A 20723-nucleotide genomic window follows, 5' to 3' on the forward strand; every position below is an offset into this window, starting at 1 on the left:
ACATCCATCACTCATGTACTGTTGGAGTCAGACCCACTGTTGTGTTTGCGCTGAGATCACATCACTGGGTTTGATAGAGGATAAAAAGGCTCTAAAAAAGAAAAAATGGCTCATATTTTTTGGCGTAGTCTCAGTCAGTTTTCTTATAAGAGTATTCCACTAATTTAATGGTGGACTCATGTAACAAAGTCAGATTCTTGATTGGCAGTTTAAAAAAAATAATCAAAATTGATGCAAAAGTTAGTGTCCAGATTGCCTTAAAAATTTAAGTTGACTGACTTTGAAAAGACAAGTTGAGGTCGTTTACTAATATTTCGAAACATATAACCTTTTCTTCTCAAATAAACTTGATATTAATTCAGTTTTACTCATGAAGACATGTTCAGCAACCTTAAGATATTAAGTTGAAGCAGCAACTTCTGAGTCACACTGAAGAAGAAAAGTCTGATTGAACTCTGTACAGTATATTCTTCAACTAAGAAAAAATTAGTTGATTCTACTAAATGTATGTTTTGTTTTTTTCTCAGTGTTCTTTTTTGTCAAAACCTGGCACCTTCATCACCCACATTCCTTATCTAACCACCAAACAAAAATGTCCTCATGCTGTGTTGGGGTTGGCATCTATAACATGCACTTAGGTTTCATATATACCTAAATATGTTTTTATGTATGTGTCAAACATGATATAAGAGATCATAATCATCATCTCTGTAAAAGACAATATGGCTCACAGTGAAACCACAAAGGTGATTTTATCTGCAAAATCCAAGACTCGTGTGTGTCCAAAGAAATAAAAATAATGTTTAGTTTTTAGATTTTTTGTGCATGTTGCATACAGCAGATAATCTGTAAACATCTATGATTATTTATTCTGTGAAACTCAGTGTTTGGTGTCTTGCTGGTTCCCTTACTGGAAAGTGAGGTCAATAAAAGGAGTGCACACAGTTTACAGTGAACAGTGGATACAAACAAGAGGCACACTCCGTGTATGTTAGATATAAACACCCAAACATCCACTGCATGCACACACAAACACACACACATTAACACGCAGCTCATGCATCAATTAGTTTCCTTGTTAAACTGCCGGCATGAGTGTATCAACACAACCTCCTCGAGTCACCCTTGAATGGAGGAATAAAATACTGCCCTCCGCGCGCACACACATCTCCCTCTCAAGTCTTTCTGTGGCTCTTTTAAGACCTCAGTGTGTCTTTAGTAGGAGACTCATAAAAGACCGAACCCCCACTGAAGAGCCCGTCTTTCTCTCTGTCCTGCCCAGTAATTCTTTCCCCACTTCTAATGGACTTCTGAATGGGCAATTAAAGCTTAAAATCCACTCTGGTGGTGGCTAATTAAAGCTTTCCCTTTAGCTTTCTTACCACTAAGTGAAATGTGATATAAACCTTATGATAGGTGAAACCATGATTCATGAGTTGTTTTTGCTTTCCTGTGTCATTATTTACTCTCCAGCTGGATTCAAGGTCTCAGCAGATTCCTGAAGGTCTTTTCGTCTCCTGCTGTGTCTGGACACTGATGGCAATGACAGCGAGTGGAAACAATGGGATAAAAGAGGACACGGCGTGATGAGTGTCAGTGAAGTCATGAAAAACAATGAGACGGTGGCCTTGTGTGAGCAAGGAACACAGAAGAAGATGGACGTGGAACCCTGCAGAAATAAAGAACTAGAGTTATTTGGCTTGTCCCCATTAGAAAACCCTTTTTGGGTGGAATCTTTTTTTAAAGGCTCCACCTCCACCTCCACCTTCTAACTAGAACCCCACACACTGGATTATACTTGGAACCATCAATGAAAGGTTCCACCCAGAGCCCCCTATGAGAGGTTCTACAAAGAACCCTGCTATGGTGTAGTGGTTCCACCCAGGACCTGTTTTTAAGAGTTTTATCCAGATTCTGGCCAATTTCTAAAGGTGCTAACAAGAACCCAAACAGGTGGTTCCACTGACTACCCTTTTATATTCCATGGGTTGCATGGAGAACCCACCAAGGGCGTTCTATTGACAACCCTTTTGATATTGCAAGGATTTCATCTAGAACCCATTCAGAGCATTCTACCAAGGACCCTTTTACATTGCAAGGGTCTCATCTACAACCCATCCAAAGGGATCTACAGAGAACCCCTTTATATTCCAGGGGTTTCATCGAGAACCCACCCAGAGGGATCTACAGATAACCATTAATGGTTCCATCTAGAACCCATCCAGATGGCTCTAGATGAAACCCTTTAGCATTCCAAGGGTTTCTCTTAGTGACAAGTTTGTCACTTTATATTCCATGGGTTACACGTAGAACCCATCAGTGGGGTTCTACAGACAACCATTTTTATATTGCAAGGATTTCATCTACTACCTGTTAAGGGTGTTCTAACAAGAACCCATTTATATTCAAAGGGTTTCATCTATAACCCACCCATGGGGATCTACTGAGAACCTGTTAATATTCCAGGGATTTCAATGAGAACCCACCCAGGACCCTATTTTATGCTCCAAGGGTTTCTCCGAAAACCCTCTTGTCTTTTGAGGGTTTAAAATGAGAACACATTCAAATAATTAGTTAGCTGTAGTAATTTGAACAACTCTTTCTTCTAAAAGGGCTCATCAAAAGCAAATGATTCTGGATAAAACCAAAGCCTGTCAGGAGGAACCCTTTTGGAACCCTTATTTCTCAGAAAAAACATCAAGCCCTGTTAGCAGTAAAAGGCACCAGAGAGAGATGAGAATCCACAGTTACACTTTCTGTTTTTTTTTTTTTTTCTGTGGATGAAACGCTCTCTTTACATTGGAAGCCACATACTGTACACACATGGTGAAACCCCTCTGCAGCACATGTGGGGGCCCCTGCAAATTTGCTTGGCAAAAATATTTATGCTGCATTGCTCTGTGTAACGAAATCCCTGTTTTCATTTTTCCTAGAATCAGCCTCTCAGTCATCAGAATCATAATGTTGACAATTTCACCATTTTGTGTTTGAGTGTGTTTGCACGGCTGCTTAAAAACAAGTTTATGAGGTTTATGCCTCACTTTCAGAGATGACTGACTGTATGTTGTTATTATTTGGGATTTTATGTTACACCTGTGACTCCACCTGCCAAGACTACACCTGTAAACACATACTGGAGGCATGAGAGAAAGAAAAGGAGACATATAAGGGAACAGATGGAGAGTATTTATAACTCACTTAAAAATATTTGCAATCAGCAACATGATCTCTAAGCAGTGCAAACAGAGGAATTTGAAACAAATGTGTACCCTCTTAGGTTTGCAGGGGAAGAAGCAGCAACAGGAAAGTGAATGAATTCCTCACCAGCAGGAAATCTATGTTCTCTTTGCAGTGATCTTTTAATTTCCTCAGCAGGTCTCGGGGTCGAAGCCAATCTAATTGGAGATCAAATGCACTGAATGACATTAAACAGGGACATATCAGATCTGTATACAGGCCAAAACACCACAAGCTGTCTTCCCCTTTTTTTTTTTTTCGCTGAAAGTTACACAAACTCATTTTGCATGTAGCTAAACATAATTTCGATGAGTCTGCCTGCCAGGGTGTGTCTCATACAGGATATGACATCTCTTCTCTGTAGTGTATCACTGCTGGTCTCCCATGGGGTCAAGTGCAGTAAACGGCAGTGAATGTAGAGATCGGGACTGAGATCACAGGCTCAGGAATAGGCGTTGCTCTTCTGTCTAATCACTGGGTTGGGCCTGTTGGTCTGGCCATAAGCATCGCCTTCCCAACAATCACTGGCGCACACATACATACAAAAACACACCTTAACATACATACATTATACTTGGACATGTAGGATAAAAGGAACAGAAGATTATTTTTAGAGAGGGCAAATATAGAGCAGCAGCTGATTAGTAGGGAAGGTTCAATCACGCAGAAAATGTCGGCCTCTCACGAAAGAAAGTGAATTAGTTGCTTCCATTTTTTTTTTATCAGCCAAATGTTATGTTTTTGGGTCCTAGAGATCCTGAGCCCTCTTTAACTTCGCAGCGGCATACTTGACATTGTTTTATCACCTTAAAATTTCCCTGATTTTGTGATCATTTCTAGTAAACGTGATGACAGGCTCTTGGAGACTCCGGTTGTGAAACAGGGTTAAAAACATTGGATTTCTGTACTTCTGATTGGTGTCAACTGTAGAGCCGTTAAGTTTAGTCAGTTAATCATTTTGTCAATTGAAAATTCATCATTTCAAGTCATTTTTCGAGCAAAAACGTCAAACAAATGGTTGATTTTTTCTGTGGGACCCCAAACGATGAATAAGTAAAACTATTGTGAACAAAAAACAAGGGTTACATTTCTTGAAGGGACACTTCACCCCAAAATCAAAAATACATTTTTCCCCCTCATACCTGTAGTGCTATTTATTAGGCAGCTTTCTAGATTTATTATTGTGAGCAATCAAATCAGGATTTATAGAAAGAGACGTTGCTTTTGAGATTTTCAGATGTATTTTTTTGTGCTTTGAGCACCTCAAGCTGAAGGCCATCTAGTTCATTACATTCAAGAGAAGGTAGACGTGTCGACACTCGATATCCCCAAAACTCAGCAACTCAAATCAAAATAACTTAGATGGATAAATAGCACTACATGTCACTGGAAAGATGTGTATTTTTGATTTGAACTGTCCCTTTAATGTGTCTGTGGCTCATTATTTTCAAGGCAGCACCGGAAACAACACGGCCTTCCTCCTGAGTCACGCTCCACATGTGATATCTTAATCCAAATCTCATTTAGTTTTGTTTCTCCACGGATTTTAGAAGAATAATATTTCTGTAGATGATCAGTGTAGTAGGAGGGCGTCTCACACACCCACTGATTCTATGAAAGACAAATGTATGTCACGTTTAAAAACATGAGAACTTAATCCTTTAGTATGAAACATTATGTGGTATTAGGGCGGGGATTAGAGCACACTGCAGGCCTACTGTACAATAATATTATGATGGAAAATATCTAGGCTAAAGGTCACTCTGTTCTTATTGCCCTCTGTTTGGAGAGGTAATAGAGGTGTAAAGCATTCTCATGCAGGTGTTGAGGCATTAAAATCATCATAAAACTCAGACACATGTGCTCAGACACATTTCTCTCATGCCCGTTCTCACATGTGTCTTTGATTTCTGTGGCGTTTTTGAGCTTCCCGGTGCCCCCAAGTGCCGCAAAAGGGGTCTAACTGCCACCACAAAGAATGCACAGAGTGTCCTCACATATTGTTTTCATTTCACATGTCATGGTATAAGATGGGAATGCGCTTTTTCTTTCTGTTATTTTAAACTTTTCAAGCTTTACTTTTTGCATGCAATCATATGGTATGGGTCAAGACATTGTGTATAATTTGTTATCCAGTTCTGAGTTTGCAGACTCACCAGTGGTCAACCAATGAGAGAGGGGGCTTTGTAACACACCCCCATACTGAAAAAGATCTGTCTAAGATGATCATGTCTAACTTGAATGTGAAAAGGATCAGAAGCCTCTGACAAGGTTTTTCAGGGCACATTAAGAACCGATTGTCAAAAGAATCAATATTTTTATACTTTTCTGATATTTTTTCAGTACCATATATTTGAAATGCTACAATATAGATTAATTACACCACTTAAAATACCAAAACTATTAAAAAAAAAGATCCAAGTGCTCATTCAAGACCACAGTCCAGTCTTTATTGTCCTGTCTCAAATTTGGCTTGCAGCAAAACCAGACAGAGTTGAGTTACTTTGAGCACCACCATGTGCAAGTTGTTAGTAAAAGAAAGAAAAACAAATACTGTAACAAAAGAGGTACCGAGTTTTTTTTTTTTTTTCTTTAAATATATGTACTAATATTGTATCAGAGTTTAAAATTCTGGCATTGTGACAATGTGACGACGGTGTCTGAATGGACAGATATCCAGAGCTGGATACTTTTGAAGTATTTGGGTTTGAAATGTCCAAGTTTATTCATTAATTAGCTTTAAGCTAAATAATGTATAAATGTCCCTGTGCTAAGTCATAATTATGGGATAAAAAGTCAACTTTATTATTTCTCATAATTTTGGCTTTTTATCTCATAATTTTGATTTCATTGGCGGAAATGTACTTCCATATTTAGCCGAAATTACTTAGGTAGTTTTTTTCTACTTCAGATAAAATTAGTCTATTTTTCCACATAAATGATTGCTTTTTTCTTTGCAACAGCTTATCATGAGTCATGAAATTTGGTATAAAGTCTGAGGCAGCCCTTCTCCAACTGCTTAAAAGATCTAGCAGTCTAATTAAATGTTGTTTTAATAATAGTTGATAACTGACACTAATGCTGTCATTTAAATGAGTCTTCATGTAAAGTCCTGAGCGCTTCAGTGGATCAGCTCAGCTCCCTCTGTGAGAAAGATGTGAATGATTTTTACTTCGATGAATCAGAGCTGGGACAAAGTTTAAACCCCGCCCCTCAAACCTTCAGCCAATCGTGTTTGAATATTCAAATGAGCCACCCATAAAGATGACTTGGAGCGGCATCTGTGACAGACCATAAGAAAATTTACTCGTAAACCGCAACTCCTGGCCACCTTCTCACTTAAAGCACACGATTGGATTTACAACGGACATCCAGACAACTTTTTTTTTTAAAATTCAGGATACTTTTAGAGAATAAAACTTCTCAATAATATGGGAAAAGAAAATATCAGTTTTTTTACACTTTGGATAATTTTGGGAAAAATCTTTCTAACTTTTTCTTCTGATCCTGAACCCACCAGCAGCGCTGTGTTTGGTAAGAGCGACCTATCAGTGTGTGTTTTATGATTCACGTTATTTTCACGATTCATCCGCAGCTCTAATGAAGTAAACATTTGTGGAAAGCAGGTTAATTAATGCGTGCTGTTCCGTGTTGACCGGGAGTAACCCCCGTGCAACGCGTTCACAGCTCTGCAGGTCTGCAGGTCTGCATCACATTTCATACCATTCATGTCCATGTGTGCATGAAGAACAGCCGCCACTGCTGCTGCTGCAGGCCTTTTGTCTCAAAAAGAGATTAAAGGAGAAAATTAACATTGTAAAACATAGTATTTTAAATTGGAATAAAAATCACATTAATTTCGAGGTTAAAACAGAAAAATATTCTATCACGTATTGATTGATTATAAACACATTTTCTTGTTTTTAATGACATTTCTCCACTTAAAACCATGCAGCTATGCTTGAATTTTTGAGACATTTCAGCTTGTGTAACTGCACTGGCCTGAAGTAATTCGTTTAGAGGTAATCATCCGGATTTAATCAGTGCAGCTGTACTGAATCTCTGTTCAGAAAATCCAGACCCTTAACAATATTTGGAGGATTAATTAATTTTATGCTGGTAGAAATGCAGTGGAGACAAAAGGGGGCGACACTGCCATGCTCTATTCCCCTACTGCTTGACTGAGTCAGACTGGTGAGATTAATGGTCACTTAATGTAACTGAGAAGAGCAGGAAAGTTTCAGAGTTTGCATGTATTTTTTTCTTGTTTTTGTTGGTACTAATTTCAGGTGTTTATTTTGTCCTCTGGAAGTACATTTTTGTTAAAACAGTCTTTCAAGTTGCTGCCTCATTGTTGTATGGATGCACAGAGCTGGAAGGCGTAATACTAATGTTATAAATTAACTTTTTTTCCTGCACAGAATTGCTGATTGTGTGTGCACTCCTTTACATTTCTGCTGTTTGTGTGTGTGTTGTAACAGTAAACGCCACCATCACTGGTTCTACTCCCCTGCTGACCACCACTGAATGGATCACAGACTACACTGACATTGTGTCCAAGTTCTCCCTGCGCACAGCAGAGATCCCAGATGATGACATGTGCTACCTGGTGGCCGGCCAGCCGGAGACCATCACAGAATGTGAATTCGACTCACAGACACAGACCTTCATCGTGATACATGGCTGGACGGTATGTCAGACAGTGATTTTCATGTCAAGTTGAATCTGAAAGAAGTTTCAGAAAGGTGCAGAGCACTGTCAAGTTCAAGTGATACAAGAACTTTCTGACCAACTAATGCTGCTTTCTAACCAGATGCAGAAAACACAAAGGACTTTTTGAACAAAGACAAACTCAAGGAACAATTTACAGAACGTGACAGATTTTAAGAAAAACTTTAAGTCAGTAAAAAAGAAAAAAGAAAGAGATGCAGAGGACTTTCATGCACAGTTGTCACCAGCATGCATTACTATAGAAGATCATATGAAAATCATAGCAGGCTTTATTGGCATATCAAATGAATGCCTCACATGTTATTTAAGTATATATATGTGTAATGTGTTTGAAGGTAATGTGCATAGTTCTTCTTTAAATCCCCTCCTGGCTCTGAGATACTGATGTAGTGAAATTATACCATAAGTACCAGCTGGAATAATGCTATAAAATGTTCTGTTGCATGAACATAAAGTAGGCAAAGTTTGAGCCTTGCCAATGCAATGTTAACCAATAAACTGATCATAAATGTTGAGCTAAGTCCCAACTGATTAGCATCCATGAATTACATTACGGTACTGTGAGATGAAACAATAAATACACATTTCGCTGCAAACAAGCTGAGGGCAATGAGTTGGTTCAGCAAACAGTCCATGCATCTCTTTCCATAATGTGATTTAGAGCCAGTCATGCAACAAGATTTGAACCTGATGACGCCTTGGCTTCTCTCCAGGACACAGAACGAGGGCTATGGCCAGAATAAATCACGCCATACTGCGGCTGACCTCAGAAATATGTGTGAAAAAAGACAAGAATTGTGTGTGACCGTATGTGTGTGTTCCTGTAGGTAACAGGAATGTTCGAGAGCTGGGTGCCCAAGCTGGTGTCTGCCCTCTACGAGCGTGAGCCCAGTGCCAATGTGATTGTGGTGGACTGGCTGACCCGCGCCAACCAGCACTACCCGACCTCTGCAGCCTACACCAAACTGGTGGGCCGTGACGTCGCCAAGTTTGTTACCTGGCTACAAGTGAGTGTTTTTGTTGGACAATATCCAGTCAAGCCAGCCAACAGCTGGCTAACAGCTGGATCATGTTTTCCACATCCTCTTTGTTAACAAGTGGATTTGGCCTACTGCATTTGGATGACCAAATTATGGCAGCACTCTACATCAATCTGCCAGCAAAGACATTAGAGCAGCTGGTGAATCTGTGGCATATTTGTAGATAATAACGTAAAAATATTTCTGTACCCAGCCTTGTGTTTATGCTGCCGATATGTTGTCCTACTGGTTATGATTTTAAACGCCCTATAAAGGCATTTTATGGTTGTGTTTGTGGCTCGCGGCAGCCTCTCATTACAAGGATCAGTGTTTAGTGGAGTGCTTCCCTTGTTTGAGTGACTTTAAGGCAAAAAGGGCTGTTGGCATGAATAATGCTTCCATTTATTTGTCCTTTTTGTTTACGTGACCTCCACGTTTAAAGATTTGGCAAAGCATAAAATTGCACAAATTTATCCTTGTCTTGGATGAAGTCCCAGTCTCTGTTCAGACTTGAGCAGAGCGTTGCTGTAGCTTTGCCAGGTATAGCCGGCTATTAGTTTTAATCCCTCCAGCAAGTCTGCAGGACTCACTTTAAATGGTTTTAAGTCAAGTCAACATGTCTGTCTGGCACATCTCATCCATCTCCTCCCTTTCAGAGCGAGCTGCAGTTGCCTTGGGAGAGGATTCATCTGCTCGGATACAGTCTGGGAGCACATGTGGCTGGAATCGCTGGAAATCTCACCGACCATAAAATCAGCAGGATCACAGGTGAGGACAACAGCACAGACATCTGCTTATGTTACAGAACAGATAAACTGTACGAGCATGGATACAGTTAATTTTGAAAACTATAACTCTCAGTTCTGTTTGGTTGAGTCACATTTAGAGTAAACTTTTCGATTATATACTACTCTATTTAAGCATGAATTAATGAATAAAAGGAATGACTGCTATCTGTAAGTTCAAATTCCTTTTAGTTATTATTAATCTGTTCATTAGAAAAAACACTTAAGGTAAATAAACAGTTGTATTTGTTAAACTTGAACTTAATTAAACTTAATTATACTTACAAACAACTTAAAAACATGAGTTTTTCTAACTTGTTTTGGTTTGAATGAATGTACTGTGTAGCGTTCAATCAGTTTATTAAATTAAGATTCTAAAGAATTATGATCAGCACATTAGCAAACTTCCCAGCATGCATTGTTTGAAGTGAAACCTCTCCTGAGACCCAAACATTACAAACATACCTCAACTTTTTTTTTTTTCAGACTCAGTCACAGACAGACAGCAACAATCCAGTTATGACAATTTGTAATGACACTTTAAATTTCTAAACTCAAAGCTCTCTGAGCCAATTAACTCAAGCATGCCAACATACCATACTGCAATGTAATCGGCTGTAGGCCTATGGGCACTATTATTTCCATCGCTGCTTGTAAAAACAACACAGCACACCAATGAAATATGTTCTTTCTATTATTACATTCCAAGACCGTATTGTATGTGTGCATGTAGCTAGTTGGTGCCAGTTAGAGGGTCCAATCCCGCTTATTTGTCTCTATGAAGTTTATCCAGCTTTGAAATATCTCTGACCTGCTTAGAATAATGGTATGTTTACTGTGATCCGAGGCAGGAGCCCATTAAGATCCCACAATCACTGGTTCACATTGTTCTGAGCTTCAGTGGTTCTGCAGAGCTGCACGTGGAGAAAAGAGGCCACATGTTTTTAAGAATGTACTGTTTTATAGATAGATCAGTCCATAGCAGAGATCATTTAAGAGACATTTCTTTATTATTTTATGTGTGTCTATCCTAATTTACGCACTCTTTAATTATAGAGAACTGTGCTTAACAAATTCGTCAAACGGTGAAATCTGAATTTGTCCTTTTTTCTAGGTCTGGATCCTGCTGGTCCCACCTTTGAGCATGCAGACAACCAGAACACCCTGTCCCGAGATGACGCCCAGTTTGTGGACGTCCTCCACACCAACACCAGGGGCTCCCCGGACCGCAGCATTGGCATCCAGAGACCAGTGGGCCATATCGACATTTACCCCAATGGAGGCACTTTCCAGCCAGGCTGCGACATCCAGAACACACTGCTGGGGATTGCATTAGAAGGCATCAAGGGCCTCCAAAGTATGTACTCCACTGCACTTCCACTGAAAAATAATGCTTTGGCTTAGGTTTCAATTAATATACAATAAATTATGTGGTTTGTAAGCTCTCACATTATCAGTAAAGTCATGCAGCCAGTGTGGTGTCAACACTTTAACTAGAAACATACCTGCATGTTGGCATGCATCTGCCCGTATTATTAGACTCCAGATGCCAGTAAGGGACTCTGGATGCTCAGTCCTGGGGTTGCTAGTCTTCTCCACCTCCTCTGTGTGACACACTGCACCATAAATACACATCTCTGCCCACATTAAAGTGAAAAAAATTGCAACAGCAGTGTTGTAAATTTTCCAGATAGGTTTATGTAAGTTTACATGGTGTCAACAGACACTTTGACTCTATAAAAGCTTTGAAGGCTACAATTAAAAATGTGTTTGCCTCCAGTCATAACAGACACAGCCACTGATCCACAGTTTGTCACAGTCCTGTCGTGTTTTGTGCAGAAATGAACATCTTGCATGATGTTTTGCTGGTGAGAAATGCCATGTAGGTCAGCGTTTCACATGTCAACACTGACATGTCAGGAGTCATAAAAGTCACACACGAGGAAGGCGTTTTCTCAGTCGCATGATGACGTCTGAGAGGAGACCCAGATTGTTTTCACAGCTAATGTGCTGTCTCTGTGCTGCAGATATGGACCAGCTCGTCAAATGTTCTCATGAGCGCTCCATCCACCTGTTCATCGACTCTCTGCTGAACATCCAGCAGCAGAGCATGGCCTACCGCTGCAGCTCCAAAGAATCCTTCAACAAGGGTCTGTGCCTCAGCTGCAGAAAGAACCGCTGCAACACGCTTGGCTACAACATCAACAAGGTTCGCATGACTCGAAGTGCCAAGATGTACCTCAAGACCCGTGAAATGATGCCTTACAAAGGTAAAGATCAGTACAAATGACATGTATAAGAGGGACTTTTAGGGCTAGAGAAGAGAAGAATTGAATTGAACTACTGCAGAAAAATCTGTTTGGGTCAGTGTACTTTAGTGAGGATTAGAGTTGAGTTAACTCATGCACATACCTTAACTGGTGTAATCCTCAGTATATGAGCTACTGTTGTTATTGTACTTAGTGTGAATATGGCTGCTTGGAGCTCACTTAGAGATCATTGAGGGGAAGCCCTCATTTACAATGAGATCGAATCAATTACAAAAAGAAAGAAAAGGGAAACAACAAAGAGATACAGAGAACAGGGAAAAGGCAATACCACATTAAAACATTACACATTTACAGAGGATAATCTTATAGATAAGATAATTAAATGTAAAATGAAAATAAAATACAGTTAGGTAAATCAAGCACAGAGGCCAGGAGACTCAAATCTCTAAAATTTCCAAAAGCTGTACGTGTACTGAGGTGCTGCATTTTAGAAGCAGCATAATATTAGTTCACTTAGTGTTGAACACAAAAACTACGCACACTTTTCAGGGAAATTCTTAACACGTAATGCAGGCAGGCATGTACAACAAGTAGCAAATATTCAGGAGGTCACATGAAGAAGAGGTCATGGGTATTTTAGTTGCTCAGGGTATGCTAACGTAATGTGACACTGCTGTATGTGATACACTCATAATTGAAAAGTTTATTTAAGAGTTACAGTTTGGTACAAGTCAAGGTGTGAAGGATGTTCAAAGGCGTGTTGAAAATATTAGCATGTTTAGTAAATAGTTCTATAGTATTGTAATGATTATATATGAAGATTTGTGAATGAAACCAACCAGGATTTAGCACAAATCTCTGTGGTTACATGTCACACTGTGACAGTCACATGAAGACAGAGAAAGATCAAGCTTACATAAAGGGCTTTTCTAGTATTAAACCAACTTTAAGTAGTGGTATGGTATGAGAGACGTGGGAGAGTGGCCCCCCACTTAACTGTCTGTTTCCTCCCTTGTAGTTTTCCACTACCAAGTGAAGGTGCATGTCTTCAGTAAGGACCAAATGAGCTTCAAGGAACAGCCAATGAAGATTTCTCTGTATGGAACCCACGCTGAGAAGGAGGACATTCCCTTCGTCCTGTACGTACATTAAACAGTCCACCACAGTCATTTTAACATTCATGCGGAAAGAAGAAAAAGGGGGCAGATTGTCAACTATTCTGACTCTAAGACCGAGTTGTTCTTATAAAGTTTACCAAAGCTGGTTTAAAATGAGTAGATCTAAAATTAAGCATTATTATTTACAAGGTGACCAAAAACAACAAGAAAAAAACATTGCATTGTTTGAGAGTTAACTAAAAAAGTTGTTTAGCCTAGTTAGCCTACTCATAATGGCCCAGCAAAGAATTGTTTTGCTCAATCCATAACACCGCTATTAAAAAAAAAGGGTTTAAACAGTTTAACAATTTATTTAACTGTTAAAAATAGTTAAATAAACATTCGCAAGTATAAGTTTAAAGTTAATTCAGTTGGAGTTTAAAGTTTTGGAGCAACATAATTAAAACTAATCTTGGTTTCATTTAAAAACAAAACTGAGTTTTAAAGAGAGGCTTCCATGTAGAGGACAGTGCAGGCGGAGCAGCTAATTTGCTCTGTGTCTCACCATGCAGGTCGGACCTGAACGGCAACACCACCTTGTCCTTCCTCCTCACCACCGATGTGGACATCGGAGACCTGATGATCGTGAAGCTGCGCTGGGAGAAGGACACCATCATCAGCTGGTCAGACTGGTGGGGCAGCAGCAAGTTCCACATCCGTAAACTGCGCATCAAGTCTGGAGAGACCCAGTCCAAGTAAGTTCTTAGTCACCACTGCAAACATATGATTATCAAGACACTTATGTACTTCAGACTGGTGTTTAAATTTTTTTTCCTGTGTGATTTCAGGGTGATCTTCAGTGCCAAGGAAGGAGAGTTTGCCTACCTCGTCAGAGGAGGAGAAGATGCAGTCTTTGTCAGGTTAAGAGAAGACAACAGGAGTCGTAAAGAGAAACGGTAAGTTGGAGAGAAGCTTCCGTTATAACGAATTACTGCTTTATTCCACTGGGCATGGCCGCTGGAGCTGATCGTGGCCATTCTAGACAATGCTTGTGATTCCACCCAAACCCCCAGGAAGAGCACCGGGCTTTTACTGGCCAAACTGTGTAATGACAATGTCAAGTGATGCTCTGGCCCAAAAAGTAATTTCCCCCATAGACTTACATTGTGAAGGAAGTGACAAAGTTTTGAACATCACAACTCCCATGAAATGATTTGTTTTACTGTCAGAATCTGATCCATCTGGTGCAGTAACATTTGGACAGTCTAGAAGAGGTGCAGGATTAAATCATTTGATCACATTCAAGTTAGCGGAGGCTAAACTGGAACTTAGCTGTTTGGCTGATGGAGTTCTGTACCACACTTGCTGTATGGGCAGCACAATGTAAAAGCATATGCAGAAGTTCTGACACCAAAGTTGGCTTCATGCACCACTGAGCAGTTGTCCTAGAAATGAATGGATGCCAGCCTCTAATACTGTATCCAGTACTTTATTTTACACTTATGATTCTGCCTGTGCTGTCTGTTGACAATATACGCAAGTCTATTTTGGATGGACACCGTCAAGCAGCACAGAGCAGATCGAGCAGGAAGGGTAGGAAGTCAGACACAGGAGCATCCAGTCAGTGTTCAAAATAAAACACTCTGTGCAGACTCCCAATCATAAAAACAGCCCCAAAAAATTAAATTTAACTATGTAGCTTACTTACCAATGATAGAAGCACAAACATCAAGGAAAAAAGACAAAATAAACAATGAAATCTGAGCAAGTAAACAAAATCAGGTGGGCAAAACACTCAGCTTCTGAAATGCTCCAGGTGGGGCATGACGCCTTGTGGAGGACGGATCAAAACTGTGTCAGATGCAACTTTATAGAACTGTGCCAGTGATATCAAATTTACACTGGAATTATGCCATTTAATTTTGTTTTTTAATTTTTATTTAATTGAATTAAAATTTTTAAAACAAAGTTATTAAAGGTTATTTAAAAAAAACACACTCCAGACTTACATGTTTACATTTGTTTATATAACTTGAATGAGAGCTTGCAAGCCACGTTTTTTATTGTCAGAAGCAGAAGATCCCATGTTAACCGTTGTCTTTTCTTCTTTCCAGGATGCACAGGCTGAAGATGCAGGGCAGTCTTTTTGGGCAGAATGATGCTTGAAGTTGCACTTGAACACAACCCCCTCTCATCATGCACATCATCCATCTGTCCACACATAACCAAAGATAGACAGCACACAGCACAACACTGGGAAAGCCTTTGCAAGTAACTGGACTTCTACTAAATGCTGCATTTTCCTGACTTTCTTCCTGTTGTGTCTCATCGTAACTTCAACTCCCAGCACAAACCAACACAACCTCATCCACAGTGCTGGAAATCAGTCTGCTAACGAGCTCTCTCCTGTCACTGCGCAAATTCTGCTGCTGGAAAATGTTACATGTCCCTTTCTGATGATGTGCTCACATTTGAAAATTTTACACTTTTAGTAGCTTTTGCTGCCTATCTTTGTAATCATTTGTTTATGCTTTTGTAGCCTGTATGTACTTGTTAATACTGATTTTGATGTATTTTCAACTGGTGTGTTCGTTGCCTATGTGAACTTGGATTATTGTAAATGTATAAATGATTCAGAGTGATAGGCATAATTTAGGCACATGTTTTTTTGTGTTTTTTTTTTAAATGTGCAAAATGATCATATTGTCCCTCTTCACCTAACCACTAATTGCCAACAATCAACAGGGACCAAAGAAATATTTACTATCTACTGAAGAGAGAATTACAGTGGTCTTTGTAAATACCTTTTTTAATCAGTATTATATATATACATATATATATAATTTTTCTTTTCTTTTTTTTTAATATGAGTCATGTGTCATGTGAGTCATATCTGATCTCTTGAAACTTTGCTTTTTCTTTGATTGTGTTTTGGTTATTGTGTCACTGGTCACTTTAAAAGGCTCTCTGTCCCCTGCAGCCATTTAGATGTTAAGGTCAATGAGACTGCAGTCCAACAAAGATATGCATTTTTTTAAATTTTGGTCATTCTTCATGAAATTTAATAGAGGTCACTTTTGAAATGTTCTAGTAATGGCTAGGTGCTCCTTAATTACTTCATGAATGGGTCAACAGTGTCTCACCTGCAAAAGTTTACCTCACTGACTATGCTCAGTCTACCAACATGCCCTTATTTTGAAAAGTCAAACATTGCAAAATTGCTAAAAAAAATAAACATGCAATTCTTGGTAATTTGTGATGTCATGATAGCCATAATACATCTCAAGAATACTTCATATTGTATTTATTGAATGTACATTTATATATTTGTATATTAAGCTGTAATATATTTTGGCAGGCTTCCATTGTCGTCTGTGTTTTTTATAAATGAAGCAATTTGTGATTTTATGCACACGGCTTTGGAAAGATCGATCAAATTGGTCTCCATGCCAGCTGTTCAGTGCATTTTACTTTTATAAACTGAAATATGCAGTGCACTGTATAGATAAAGAGCCCAGGATGGTTTAATAAAGTTTTAAATCACATATTTTAACATTCTGACTGCTCTCGTTGCTTTTAGATTCATAATTCAATAACTAAATCATCAAAAGATTTTGTACCTGCATTGGAGATAAAGTTGTCACTCATCATTTCATGGATGTGAAACACTGCCATGAACATGTATAAACATGGCCAAGAACTTCCTCATATATCTCTGTCCGACGTCAGCATAATCAGATATGAAACACCTGCCTGGTAGCAGATGATAAAAGGTTTTAAAAGCAGGTGCAAATATATTTAAATGTCAGTGATGACAGATGATCTCTGTGAGGCTGACTGCTCCTTGATTCAGGCTGACAAAAAGATTCTACCAAAGGGAAAGATGAAGAAATTAAAAAACGTTAAACACGAAAAATGTCCAAGTATTAAAATGAACTCATTTTTTCTTTTAAGTTAACTGATGCATCACACTACTTTTATCAGTGCCTATAGAAAATTTGTATGGTTTCCTGAACTTATCACAGTAAAAATACATACAGCACTGACAGCAGTGTTAATAGGTTCTTTTAGTTGCACCATTATAAATCAAAGTGACATGAGTTCACAGGAGTTAAACTAAAGATTTCTTTGAGAGAAAAGACCGGCATGTTTTCATCTCCGGTAAAGAACATTTTATGAAGTTATAAAGAATTCCTGAGCTGAGATGGGATATGCATATTTCAAACAAACACCACATATAAAATCACATATAACAAAAAACACATTGAGCAGCTTGACACACAACATCCAGAGTTAAATCTACCCTGTGGAGCTTTTATTGTTAACAGTCACATTAACATTTGCAGCCAATGTTTCTCACCAGAACACAATGTACAGTACAGTATGTATAGCTGAGCTCTGAGAAACATGCTGACTTTATCTCATGCCTCATATCACATTTCCAAAACTTGTTTTTTGAATGCATTGTTCATAATCTGTCTGTGCATCTGTTTGTCAGCTCTTCTGCATTCTTATTTAAAATATGGTCATTATTTGAGTTATAGCCACACTGGTGTCATTGTTCGAGGACTGGCAGTGTGTCAGTTGGTTTCAGTGTGAAATATCTTGACAACCTATCACATGGACTGCTATTATAACCTCTACCCCTTAAAGATGCAGTAATTATAGAGGAAAATAATTGATTGTTGAGTCGTCAAACATTGACGTTGGTGGCTTGGACTGTGCCGCTCAACAAAACAATGTCACTCAGCAGTCAACTATTTTTCTCTAAAATTGCTTACGCCCCCTAAAAGGGATAAATCTCAATAGTCGTGGTAATGATTTGGTGTTGGTGGCAGGATTTGAGATCAGTTGACCACTCTGAAATCAAAACTGATGACCAGTACCATCAGCCACAGCTATGCAATATCAATATAATAACCAAAATTAGGCAATATGTCATAGTATGATAACAGTAGAAGGAGCCTGAAGGCCCAAATGCACTTTGAGCATCTGATGCATGCCTTTTGAGGTACACCTGTTATTTCACACTATGCACATGAAACATACATAACATACTTATTTTAACCAAAAATTTGATGTTCTCCTAAACCAAAGTGGTTTTGTTGCCTGTGACTGAATGTCTGTAACACAGTTACTGTAGGTCCTGTGAGCCTGTGGCTGCAGGTACTCTCCACCTGTCACATACATTGATTTGGTTGTCATTGGCATTTGGCTAATTCTGCCATTTCAGTACAAGGATGTGTTGCAGCCAGTTGAGTCAAATATTATTCATATAGTCCAAAATCACAAATCACATTTTTGCCTGAGGAGTCTTTAAAATCTTTAAAGTGTACAACACCCTCTGCCCTTAGACAGATAAATTCAGATAAAATAACTTTAGAAAGAGCCACAGAGGAGGGAAGAATCTCCCGGGAGGCTGATACATGTAGATTATAAAATATATGTGAAGAATGTGGAACCAGCAGGACATTGAACAACATCATGTGTTGCCACTGGGACCTGAGCCGTGCGTACGACCTCCTCTCAAAGGAGGAAAGAAAGAGAGAGAAGAGGTGAAAAGAAACAGACACAGCTTGGAGGCATGTGGGAACAGAAACAAAGACTGAGGGTTAGAGAAATACCTCGGTTATTAGAAAGATTACGGTATTTTCCCATCGGCAGAACAAATATAGACTATAAGACTGGGGTTAAAAGATTCACTGAGACTGACTGAACCTAAACACATCCTGTTTAGACACTGATGGAGCTACAACAATTGTTAGACACAGCTGCTGCTGATGTGCTGCTTTCACTGGGCAGTCTGTGTGGACATGGTGTACTCATCTATACCAACAATACAGGGAAGCTGCTCATTGCTTTGCAGTGCCACCAGTGTTGAAAAGCCCGACAGTGTGTCTTTAAGTAAGTTGTTATTGGCACTGTAGCCTACTACCTCTTCCCCATGGCTTATAACCATGTTAACAGTTACTCTCGTCAAACACAAAGGTCACTGTAGACCAGCCAACATATGAAGCCACTTAAAGCCCACATCCAACATGTTTTAATAGTACAGGATTATAGCTGGTTGTTATAACTAAGCCGCCGTTGCTAATAATTCAAAACATATTACGTAACACTGACTGAACCAATCCATAATATGACAGAAAAAAAAACTTGTATCTCTGAATCCCTGAGCTTGTAGATCAGCTCTTCTGAAAGAGATTTCCACTCAGCTCACAAGCAGGAAATCATCTGAGCAACAGCTGGAATCTGGACAAAGTTAATGAAGTGATTCACTTGACTTTCAAAAACTTTTTCAATTTCAGAATACTGAAGAAATAATGATGCATGACCAAAGTTTTCTTCTAATCATCAGTCTTGACAATGAACCAAATATCTCTCAGTGACATTTAATCCAGCATTTTATGATGTTTAAACTTAAACTTTAAGCATTATTTTCCCCCTTTGGTGAACAACATGGTGACTTTCTTGAAGACCTCTAACATCCACTGACTTTTCCAGTATTCAGTGGAGATTCAGCTATGTTTCAAAATGTTTTTTTTTTCAAACAGAGAAGGTCTAAGATTTTGAGGTATCACTGACACTTTACAAATTACAAAAGCAATAAAACGTTTTGTTAAACTTTACCCTGCAACTGCTGATAACTAGTGTGACAGTGTAATATAGTTACATTTCTTTAACAACTCAGTAATAATGAACAAAAGCAAGAGTATGACAGATGAGTGTTAAATACAAGCTTAACTTTGTTACAGCTTCCATACAGAACAGACTCATTTGTGAACATCCGTATTTTCTTTCTTACTTTGGAAATATTCTCCCATGAAATTCTGTCATTGAAGCTGCAGAGATGACTTTTAAAACCGGTTCAGTAGCCTGCACAGACCTGTCTACCTCTGAACTGCAGCGTGATTCACAAAAGCTTTTCAGTTTATCAGTGATAAAAACAAGAAGAAATCTGCACCGCACTGTCTTCAAGAAAATTGCCATTTTGTATATGTTGTTTCTCTTCATGCATGTTTCTGAAGGATTCAGCTAAAGCCTTTCAATAAGAAACAGCTGTACATAATAAATGAAAAAAAAAAGTTAACTTTTAAGCACAGTATATTCTGTTCACTTTTATGGGGGTGAATCAACAAGGATACACCATAGGGAATAACTCAGACTGTATTTGTGTAGCTGGACATGTGCAACATGTGACCACGTGCAATTCCTAGAAATAAGATTGCAAAACATTTACACAAAATACAAGACATTTTGTTGTCTCAAATCTTTGTGAAGGAGTATGTTTTCCCTCCCTGCTGGCACCAACAGATATCTGCTGTGGAGGTTTGATTCACTTCATCACCTCCTCCTCACCACCACGGAGTCTTTCACCCTGGCAGAGACGAGGATAACAGGGTCTGAACTGCAGCGGCAGTGGGAAAACATATGCAGTTGCTGCTTTTCGAGGAAAATGCTGTCATGTTCAAAGAAGAGCAACGGCTCATGAAGCCAGCTGCTCTGCTCTGCTGTGGGAGCAAAGTCGTGTGTTTGTACTGTATGTGGGTGTTTAAGAGGAAGAGAAAGAGCTTCCACTACTGT

The 20723-nt window shown here is 39.0% G+C and overlaps 1 protein-coding gene across 1 annotated transcript; it reads left to right on the forward strand.

The window, feature by feature from the left end:
• Positions 1-6532: 6532 nt before the first annotated feature.
• lpla (lipoprotein lipase a) lies at positions 6533-16692 on the forward strand. The gene is made up of 10 exons (XM_084723106.1): positions 6533-6771; positions 7719-7927; positions 8796-8975; positions 9644-9755; positions 10887-11129; positions 11800-12042; positions 13061-13181; positions 13712-13894; positions 13988-14095; positions 15254-16692. Exons 1-10 carry the CDS (start codon positions 6669-6671, stop codon positions 15303-15305), a joined length of 1554 nt encoding a protein of 517 aa, XP_084579232.1. The 5' UTR covers positions 6533-6668; the 3' UTR covers positions 15306-16692.
• The last annotated feature ends 4031 nt before the right edge of the window (positions 16693-20723 follow it).

Source organism: Lutjanus erythropterus, chromosome 7, assembly GCF_056507025.1.
Source record: "Lutjanus erythropterus isolate fLutEry1 chromosome 7, fLutEry1.hap2, whole genome shotgun sequence".
NCBI classification, from domain to species: Eukaryota; Metazoa; Chordata; class Actinopteri; order Lutjaniformes; family Lutjanidae; genus Lutjanus; species Lutjanus erythropterus.

What these genes read in the sequence shown, in the direction of transcription:
- lpla (XM_084723106.1), top strand. Translation starts at nt 6,669, where the DNA reads ATGGGAAAAGAAAATATCAGTTTTTTTACACTTTGGATAATTTTGGGA. An exon ending in TAAAATCAGCAGGATCACAG is followed by an intron (nt 9,756 to 10,886) that starts GTGAGGACAACA and finishes CCTTTTTTCTAG; the next exon opens with GTCTGGATCCTGCTGGTCCC. An exon ending in AGGCATCAAGGGCCTCCAAA is followed by an intron (nt 11,130 to 11,799) that starts GTATGTACTCCA and finishes TCTGTGCTGCAG; the next exon opens with ATATGGACCAGCTCGTCAAA.